At 37.2% G+C, this 11,338-nt stretch overlaps 1 protein-coding gene across 1 annotated transcript; it reads left to right on the forward strand.

Moving 5' to 3' along the window:
- Positions 1–3,268: 3,268 nt before the first annotated feature.
- On the forward strand, positions 3,269–8,717 carry LOC139728771 (sulfotransferase 1C4-like). Its single transcript, XM_071639711.1, has 6 exons — positions 3,269–3,443; positions 5,580–5,839; positions 6,357–6,474; positions 7,289–7,386; positions 7,593–7,776; positions 8,608–8,717. The coding sequence occupies exons 1-6, from the start codon at positions 3,269–3,271 to the stop codon at positions 8,715–8,717; spliced, it is 945 nt and encodes a 314-aa protein (XP_071495812.1).
- Positions 8,718–11,338: the final 2,621 nt, after the last annotated feature.

The following is an 11,338-nucleotide window of genomic DNA, read 5'->3' on the forward strand; positions in this document are numbered from 1 at the left end:
CACATCACGATTGCTACTCGGCCTTTAGTCATTGGGCAGGTTTTCGCATTGCCAGGAACAGCCTCGACTTAAACTGGTATATCTATAAAGTCACTATAGTCTGTCTGATGGTCAAAGAGGACACGAAATCGAAACAAAATGCTTGAATAAGTTTAACGTGTTATTTTTGCCCGATGTCAGTGTTTGGTTACAAAAAGGACCACCTGTACTCCAGGGAGAATACCGGATCGGGAAGATGTTTTATTCTGTTTGTTGTGTGTTTGTTTCAGGACGCGACACGGCCACAGCAGGGACATTCGCATCGGGCTATACCTACAAAACGCATGACACACTTCCTTCTGTTAAAGCAAAAGAAAAGGTCAAGGACTGAATTGGAAATACTATAGCCAAATGGGAAATTCAGACCTCTTTAAGCGTGAGTGTGTCACTGATTTCCGTCCCTTTGACATTCACCCTTCCACAGGCAAGACCGGGCTCCTTATCAAGCAATATGAAAACTATAAAGACATACAGTATGACTTTGATGATAAACGTGCAATTATATATAGATTCGAAAATAGCTGGCTTATATCTTTAAATTTAAATTTGTATCTTGAAAACAAATATACCAGGAGCTTGAGACAATACAAAAGAAAGAAGTACACCATTTTTCTTATTGTTCTGCTTGTATCTACGTAACGTCTGCATTTATGTGTGTGGGAATTGTGAAGAATAGTACAGTGACTATACTTGTGCGGATGTGCCTACATTTCACAGTACGGTCAAGAGGTCACTAGGTCTCTGCAGTAGACTGACAAAACTATGCATATCATTATGGACATGCTTGTTTGGTCCAAACTATATCGATACATAGTAACTGAAGTCCAAGAAAGCCGTTCAAGTCTTCAGCAGGTGCTAAACGGACGTCACCTTTTAATACATAGTGTCATCTTAGAATCACGCAGTCCCACTTTCACACCTTTTCGTGTCAAGGAGATCGTTACCACAGGAAAGTACCACAGGACAGTACCACACGACTTGTCCTGTGGTATTTTGGGACATACCACAGGACAGTACCACAGGAATTGTCCTGTGGTATTTTGGGACGTACCACAGGACAGTACCACAGGATATTACCACAGGACAGTACCTCACGACTTGTCCTGTGGTATTTTGGGACGTACCACAGGACAGTACCACAGGGCAGTACCACAGGACAATACCACAGGGCAGTACCACAGGACAGTACCACAGGAAAGTACCACAGGATAGTACCACAGGACAGTACCACACGACTTGTCCTGTGGTATTTTGGGACGTACCACAGGGCAGTACCACAGGACAGTACCACAGGATGGTACCACAGGACAGTACCACACGACTTGTCCTGTGGTATTTTGGGACATACCACAGGACAGTACCACAGGAATTGTCCTGTGGTATTTTGGGACGTACCACAGGACAGTACCACAGGATAGTACCACAGGACAGTACCACACGACTTGTCCTGTGGTATTTTGGGACGTACCACAGGACAGTACCACAGGGCAGTACCACAGGGCAGTACCACAGGACAGTACCACAGGAAAGTACCACAGGATAGTACCACAGGACAGTACCACATGACTTGTCCTGTGGTATTTTGGGACGTACCACAGGACAGTAACACACGAATTGTCCTGTGGAATTTTGGGACGTACCACACTACAGTACGACAGGAATTCCTGTGGTAATTTTTGATGTATACCACAGGAGAGTACCACAGGAACTGTCCAAAATCCCACAGGAAAATCATAATATGGTGCTATTCCACACAGATATAAGTACCACACAGCAAATTAAATTTGTAAGTACCACAGAAAAATGCTACAGGAAATTCCTTTTTTTTTTTTCTTAACATTTTATACCAGAGGACTATCACATCAGGAGAATATCAAACAACAGTACCACACAGGAGTACCACACAGGAAAATTGTAAGGCAGAATCAACTGAAATTTATAACAAAAATACAAACAAACAAGCACATATTAATATTCCTCAATTAATTGATAGATGAGTTATGCTGTGAATTATAATAATTGATTTGCCATTACTTATCCTGTCCTATACTCCTACAGTATTACCTATTTAGTGAAAGTGCTGATGTAAAGCATGAGAAATTTCATAAGGACTTCTGTGGTACTCCTGCGGTACTCATGTGGTACTCCTGTGATACAAATTTTTACATAGCTCATGAATATTCATAAAAAGCACTCTAGATTTTAGAAAATACATATATGACTTAAAAAGTCAAAGTATTAATGATGGAACTTACTTTGAACTTCATGAAAGATTGTCTAATTATGTTATGTTATTCCCAATATCATAGATATTGTTATGAAAGTGTAATTTCATATCTTGATAATAAAGTATAATCGAGTTAGTAACCATGCCTTAATGCTTTACGGATAGACGGCCATATATATATGTACTGATACAGTCGATGGCTACCTAGGAATAGAATATGACTATATAGATCTATTATAGGACTAGATTGGCACTTGGCCATTAGACTCTCGTTTGAGGTTATATGTTAGGAGTAGGACAGGTTATTAAGTAGGGCCATGTTTGTCCTGAAATCCATCACTCACCTATCAGGAATATTCCTTGATATGTGGCTAAAATTCTCCCACATTTTTTTTTTCGATCTATCCTGTGTGGTACTCTCCTGTGGTACCATGGAAATGCTGTGTGGTACTGCCCTGTGGTAATGCTGTGTGGTAATGATCGACCTAGCTGTGGTACTGTCCTGTGGTACTGTCCCAAAATACCACAGGACAGTTCCTGTGGTACTGTTCTGTGGTACTAGTCCTGTGGTACTGCCCTGTGGTACGTCCCAAAATACCACAGGAATTCCTGTGGTACTGTCCTGTGGTACTGTTCTGTGGTACCGGTCCTGTGGTACTTTTCTGTGGTACTGCCCTGTGGTACGTCCCAAAATACCACAGGAATTCCTGTGGTACTGTCCTGTGGTATGTCCCAAAATACCACAGGACAATTCCTGTGGTACTTTCCTGTGGTACTGTCCTGTGGTACTGTCCTGTGGTACCGTCCTGTGGTAATTACCACAGGAGTACCACAGGACTTTTTCGTAAGGGAGCAGCGGGGTCAAAGATTTCGTTGGTGGCATTTTGATTTGTAGTTGTGCGTCCATCACTTTCTGTATATAATCAAGCTCCTTTTTGTGTTTGAATTGCTATAATCTCAACCGCACTTCAATACTGATAAAGCCTGAACTCTGCACGGAGAATGTTTTCCAGGTATGCATCAACTGCGGATGACAAGGAGCGACCTCATATCTTTAGATTCCACCGGTACCAAGGAGTGTCCTACCCAAACGTTTTACTGGATGCCAGCATCGATGCCCTGAAGACGTTTGAAGTTCGGCCAGATGACGTATGGATTGCATCATTCCCTAAATCAGGTCACTGATATATATTATTATTTGCTTCATGGGGGAGATAATTACTTCTTTTTCTTTTTTCTTTTTTTTTGCAAAGCGGTAGTAATCAAGTTTAGCGATCGCATTAGCGACAAAGTTATTTATTTCCTTTTGCCCAGGGTGGCCTCCTAGTTATGTCTACTTACTCTTTTAGAGGGCCCCGCCGTAACACTGGCCAGGCCATGGAGAGCTTGCTTCCAAAACGCTCTAAATCCATTGAAAAATGATGGATTTATTACCTTTTGGAAGCAAGCTCTTCTTATTATATATATATATATATATATATATATATATATATATATTTACACGTGGGTCAAGAGGAACATAACGGAAGAAATATCTTGTGCAGGGATTCGTACACTGGAAAGGTACTAACTTTTCATACAAATCCAGAATCTTATCCATTATGCCAGGGTTGAGACAATGAAAACATAAAAGCTTTATAAGGAATTACTTGAAGATAGGAACTAGATATCACATTAGCATATTATACAGTACATAAATTGATTATGACTTTCTATCTATATGATACGTGGTTACAGTTCGTTATTCCGAAGGTTCTTTAGTCCGAAGGTTTATTAATCCGAAAGTGAAGTAAGGTTCGTTATTCCGAAGGTTCGTTACGGACCCTATTTCATTTCGGATCAACGAACCTTCGGAATAACGAACTCTATTTCATTTTCGAAGTAACGAACCTTCGGAATATCCCACCCTAGAAATATCATTTTCGGATAAACGAGCATTCGGAAAAGCGAACCATATTTCATTTTCAGATTAACGAACCTTCAGAATAACGAACCTTCGGAATAACGCCACAAATGTTCGGATACACGAACCCTTTTTCATTTTCGGATTAACGAACCTCTAGGTATAGGGAATTGTGTTTTTCAGATTAACGAACCTTCGGATTAACGAACCTTCGGAATAACGAACTTTCGGAATAACGAAGAGCACCCATGATACGTATATGGTATTATTATACGTTGTAATATACAATCATAAACTCAATGATACATCTATACCTACTGTATTTTGCTGTTCCATGTTTCCTTTTGACTTATTTTCCCCCTTTTTTCTTACGTATTGCCAGTCGGCCTTCACCCTTCATAATAGTATGATCACAATATGACATAATGAAACTTACATCATTAATGTAATTTTGAGTTGTTGGCATGCAGAGAAGAAATCGCTTTGTGCAATGATCTACCAGGCTTCATTAAGTAACGCAATTTTTGCGTAAAGCGTGTCAAACATGATTTCCGAAATTTACAGTCGTGAAGAGGTATAAATACAAAAAGGAAAAAAAACATATTCTATAATCGCTTTGCAGTCAGACTTGTAGTGACAATCATTTTCGCAGACAAATTTTAGGGCTATATTAGAGAGTTAGTATATTTGGGGAGTATCATTCTCACTAGGTTAAGCTTTTGTTAAGTTACAATTTAGTGAGATTTTCGCCATACTTGGAAGGGGTCCTATACTCCCATTTAGAAAAAGAAAAAATATAGAAAAAAAATAGAAATAATGTTCCAGATGCACAATTCAATCCAGTGAATAGAGGGAGATACCTTTGTATCATTATTAACGTGCAAAAAGTAATAGAAGAAACAATATTAAGTTATAGTCAAACAATGTTTTTCTATTGATTGTGATCAATTTAAAAAAGGAAGGCCTACTATAGGATATTCTTAGATGCTTTTGTACCCACATATTTGATTCAGTTTTTATTTCGAAAATATATGAAGAGTTTGTTTGCAAAAACCGATAAGTCCATTTTTGAAGATTTTGAAGTACGGTCTCTTTCATAAAGTACAAAATATTACCTTTTAAATTATATAATGGTCACTACATATACAGGTACATTTTTGAAGTTTGGATCAAAAGAAGCAAAATTTTTCTTTTTATTCTCTCTATTTTTCTTGACCTTTAATTGCAAATATCTCCATTTGACAAATATGGACTTATCGGTTTTTGCAAACAAACTCTTCATATATACACTAGTCATAATTTTATGCTTATTTCGTGGACAAGGAAAGAATGTATGAAAATTGTAAATGTCACCATACACAAACTATAGAAAAACCATTCATGACTTTGAAACATTGCTTCTTACTTCAGGCAGCCATTGGATGATTGAAATAGTTAGTCTCATCCACGCACGAGGTATCCCTGAAAACATGGATAGAAGCATTACGGGGTCAAAGGTCGAGATGATAAACCTGCAGCAGCGCTTTCCTCTCTCTTGCAAAGAGGAACATACAAGTCCAGTGGACATGACGCCGCATCTCGATAAAGTCGCCATTCCTGCCTCGCCCCGGATCATTCCCACCCATCTAAAGATTGACTTATTGCCACCTCATCTCCTCCAGACTGGGAAGGTATATTCTCAAATTCAAGTTTCAGATATTTAAGAAGTAACGGTGATGATTGAATATCAATACTGCCACCTGATCTTACTTTCATAAGGTAAGCTCTCACCGATTTTCAGTCCTCAATACGTAATACATTTTTTCTAAATTCAAACCTTGTGTAGTCGTGTAGTTATCGTGTAGTAATCTTTTTTTTTTTCAAAAAACACATGCTTTTTTTTACTCAGTAGGCAGCCTTTTATCTCCTAATGAGGAGGATCGCCCTGTTCAATATTATTCTTAATAACCAATAAACACGGATTCCAAGAACTTGTAGTAACCTTATACATGAGTTAGTAGATATTATGCATGTGTACCATGTCTGGCAAATATAGACATAAACAATACATACACATATCAATAGGATAATTATTCATACGAATCCGGGATGTACACCATACACCTCATATTGTGGCTGTCATAGAGTAGTATTTGTGTATGCGACGCATGTAATTCATTTTCGTATGTTGATATTTTGTATGTCTAGGTCATATATGTAGCTCGCAATCCGAAAGACTTGGCCGCATCTTTTTTCCATTTCTTCGGGAATTCGCTCTCCGGGAATTTCACATTGGAAGCGGCTGTGCAGGGATTCATCAACGACGGTATGTAACTAAAGCATAAGCATTGCCTTGTCGTATTCCGGAAACTTTTAATAAATAATAGATGTAAATCTTGTACCACCAGTGTGAGAAATTAGAAATATGTTCCACACATTCATCTCGATAATCACAGATTATTATGAAGGTCACATAAGCGCATGTTCCACATATACTTCGCTGAAAACGAAATTTAAATGCATGGATAGCTGCTAAAACATAAATCTCTGGCTGTTATGATCGGAAATATGTATTTGTTAGCACTATTGCATTGAAAGCTGATGTGCATTATAATTTCACATAATTAATCCTTTATTTTCTTTTAGTACTTTGTTCGAGTGTTGTATTTATTTGTAAGAACCTGAAAAAATGCATACACTGATAAGTATGACGGGAAAGCTGCAAAGTAGCCAACAAAAAGTCACCAAATCCTTTTGGAAATTCATAATTTTGAGTGAAACAAAAACACGTCGGACTGACACCTCCATGGGCCAATTACTCACCTACTTTACTCAGTGAAAGAAATCAAATGTTGGCATTTTGAACATGAATACCTGCACATACGAACGACCCAAGTCCAAATTTGGCTTTCGCCTTTTGGAAACCATTTACGAAGTCATGCAAATGCAGAATATCATTCAAGTGACTGTTTTATTTTCAAATTTGAAAAACATCCCAGTAACTGAAAACACTAAAAGCAGTAGGAAGTTATTCATTCATTTCTATTTTTCCTAAATTTTCTCTAATGGACTTAGGTCGTTCTTATATTCAAGTATTCATATCAACTTGAGAATGTTTCATTTTATGAATTTTCACACAGAGGTACCTTTCGGTCCTTGGTTCTCGCACGTGCAAGGGTATTGGAACATTCGCCACGAGAGGAATGTTCTTTTCCTCTTGTACGAAGACATGAAAAAGGTATTGTGGTTGTTGTTAACATCGTGAAAAAAGAGTTTTCTCCTGCTTCCACAGAATATGTGTAATCATATCAATTATATTCTCGGACTTCAAATTTGATAATCTCATAATAGCATAAGATTGAGGGGACAGGCACTTAACAGGTGTGGCCAGTGGCTAAGATGGGGAAATTGAATATTTTACTCATTCTTACTCATTTTCAACAGAATCCAGTACACAGTGTTCGCCAAGTGGCGGAGCACCTGGGTGTTGACCTATCCGACGACGAACTCCGTAGCGTTGTCGATTACAGTTCCTTCTCGGGAATGAAGAAAACCTACGATGCTATCGAACAAGTGAAGGGAGAATACGTGACGAAGCTCTATGGAAAGCTTTCCTACATGTACAAAGGTTAGATGTAGTTACGAATTGTAATGTAACATCAAACAGATGGCACGATAATCCCATATGTATACAAAGTAAACTCATATTGCTATCATGAAATCATGACAAGTGTCATTATTGTCTATTTCAAGCCACAGTTTAGAGCAGTATGAAATTAAACATAGCATTTATTTCATGACATAATCTTTCGTCAGCTATTTTAAAATCTTATTCAGGAATCGGCATTCCCTTCTCCCCCTCTCTCTTTCTCTCTCTCTTTCTTTCTCTAATAAAGGGGGTCTGGATATCAGTATTAAAAAAAATGTGTTATAGTGGATTCTTATCAAAGGGCATTTTGAATGTTCATTGTCAACAAGAAATGCTAGGACCTGACCTCTGTAATTTCTTTCTTTTTCTTGTTTGTTTCATGAACAAAGACAAAAAGTTATCATATACAGGTATACCTTAAACATTCTAAGGAAATATCCGAAACAACATCAACCAAGAGTACATTAATAGAAGATGATAACTTCCATTCAAAACGAAGTGCGTTCAATAGGTAATTCCTGATCATGCATTTAGAAAAACAAAACATCGTAAGTCCATTTTGATAGCAGTATACTAAGTATACTAAATAGTCTGAACGTTGCCCGACATCATGAGGGTGTTTCATCAAGTTAGTCAGCGCTGACAAGTTGTCAGTCTCTGACAATATCCATGGTAACAGTCAGTGACCACAGCATCTCCGCCAATCAAAACCAAGGATTTTGCTGAAATTGTCAGCGCTGACTAAATTGATGAAAAACCTCCCATATGTGTACGTTTGATTTCTTTAATCAAATGCCCATGTTGTAACAGGTCAAGTCGGAACTTGGAAGGGTTGTTTAACCATGGCTCAGAGCGAAATGATGGACGAGTGGATCCAAGATAAGACTTCAGGGACCGACATCAGCTTTCAATACGAATAGAGTAAAATATAATTTAGAGCCTCATTCACAAAAGAAGAGTTAATTTAGAGAAAAAAGTTTTTATATCACCAACAATGGAGCAATTGTAGCATTTATGTTTAGCAACTCCAGAGAAAACGCAGGTCTCAATGCATCGTTATCACCTGCTGATAATGTTGAGAACACTCAATGGTATGACCCAGAATACTTGTCTGAATCTTTCGATTATCTCTCTCACCCTTACTCTTTGCGATTCGGAAACAAACTTAGTTTACCCAAACCCTTTACTGAATTTCTTGAAAGATCGTTTAAATATCGAGCGGCATTTATATATAATAACCTACCGTCGGCTGCTCGATCAGCCTTAAATTTCTATGTTTCTAGGATATGTACCAATTCATGAATGCATCGCTTGTTGTGACAGGAGAGCCGGGTTTAGTTTGTTCTGTTCTGTTATGTAATGTTTGAATAAGTGATGTCATGTATGTCTGTTGTAACCTTAAGCTCTGTATTTTTTGTTTTTATTTTCTTTCCAATTTTATCTCTACATCATTCTATTTTTTTTTTTCTAATTGTAAATACTTGTTTCATTATTATGTAACTGGACCCCATGGAAGACCAGTGGTGCCATGGCGGCAACGCTAAATATTGGCATTCCAGCTGTTTTAAATTGTAATTTTCATAATTATGTTTTTAACGGAAATAAATACCGACTTACCATACTTACCGACTAACCATACTTACCGACATGGCGGCAACGCTAAATATGGGCATTCCAGCTGTTTTAAATTGAGTATATGAATATAAGAACGACACAAGTCCATGGAAGACCATTTCGAGTAAACAAAAAAAAAAAAACTTCATATCTTTTTTATTTGTCCAATAATATTCTATTTAACTGTGATGGGAAGGCAACATTGTATATTCAAATTAGAACATATATTATTATGACAATTAACATTCACATTAATTGTGGAGAGGCCATTTTGTGTGGTGGACTTGGGTCGTTCTTTGATTCATATACATGATATTCTGCTATAGAGATGAGAGAAGGATGAGAGAGGGCGCTATTATATGAATGTAAGAATGACCCAAGTCCTTCATTCTTACATTAATATAAGATTTAACTCATTCATTTCAGGCACTTCCAGGGGTAATTAGGATATACACAAGATGAGTCCATGCATAAGCTACAATTTCCCATGTCAAACTGAATTTGGCCAAAAATTGGACTTGGGTCGTTCTTGTATTCAGGTGTTCAATTGTGATTTTCATATGTTTTAACGGAAATAAATACTGACTTAAAATACTAAAGTTGCGTGAGAAATGCCGGGCCGCCATGCTACTGTATACATAATTATATTTCTGTAATAATCTATATCCTAAGGAAGTGTCAAGTTTTCAAAAGCTGTTAAACAAATAGCGCTCTATGTATGAAAGTTTGTGTGATCTAAACCTAAAATGGAGTGCTGTCAAGAAATAAAAAATAGGTGCGTCTTTCTTTGCGAGTTTTCTAATCCCTGGCTTCCTCTTTGCGGGATGCTTAAAATCCGTACAAAACAGCAACAACAACAACAACAACAACAACAAAGAAAAATAACATTATTTTCTGTTATTAGCTATATAGTTGTTCTTCCCATTCATTTTTTTTTTACCTTCGACATTACACCAGTACACCCTCCACGCCTACAGAAATTGACAGCTCTGCATTGTTTCTCGATATATATCTACGTATTCGTACACATAAGCACCTTTCATGGTATATTATGTGGGATACCTCAAGCCGTATCAATTTGTATGTAACGTGTTCACTTTAATAACCATATTTTTATCGTGTATTGATGTGTTGTAGTCTTAAACATTAAATAGTGTTAAATATAATTTTCTCTAATGATGTTTCCAACATTAATTTCTGTGTTGTTGTTTTTTGATAACGTAACGCAGGTTAAAATAAAAAATAAAAAGTTAAAAACCCAATCCTCATCTCTATCAATACTCTGCCATTCCTTTAAGTTTCCAATCGGTCAGACAATAGCATCATTGGGCCACTATTCACGTTATACAAATGCTCATTTCCTCAATGCTAATAACGTAGTACGCACTCGCGTACACACACACACACACACACACACACACGGAGACAGTTTAAAATTCCAAACAGTGGGTCTTGAGAATTGTAGTTTCATGATACAGCGTTTAATATCCTTAGAATGTCTAATCACATCTTTTCGTTTTGAACACAGTCACTATTTTGGTCGCAGTACATCCAACTTCGAAGAAAGCACCTTATAGGTTCATAAAAACATACACTATATTTTAATTTCTCTCTTTATTCCTTTTTTATTTAAACTGATATATCATTAGGCCCTCAAAAGAAATTGAAGAAACTACAGGTCGTAGTAGATAACAATATTAAAGTAGTTTGAAGTTTGGATTAGTAAATTATAAATTCTCATTTCGAATTTCTATATGGAAACGTTGTAATGTGAAGGAACCTAAGAGCAAGTAGAAAATGTTAGTAGTACCGACAACATGTTAGAATCAATGTAAATACGTCCATAATAAAGCTACATAATGATAAAGGTAATTGTACAGCCTTTCATACACAAATTACGACAAGGCATCTGCTATTTCAATCAAAG

The sequence above is a fragment of the Diadema antillarum genome, unplaced genomic scaffold (assembly GCF_040938485.1).
Source record: "Diadema antillarum isolate AM-2024a unplaced genomic scaffold, OU_Dant_1.0 seq00000197_RagTag, whole genome shotgun sequence".
Classification (NCBI taxonomy): domain Eukaryota; kingdom Metazoa; phylum Echinodermata; class Echinoidea; order Diadematoida; family Diadematidae; genus Diadema; species Diadema antillarum.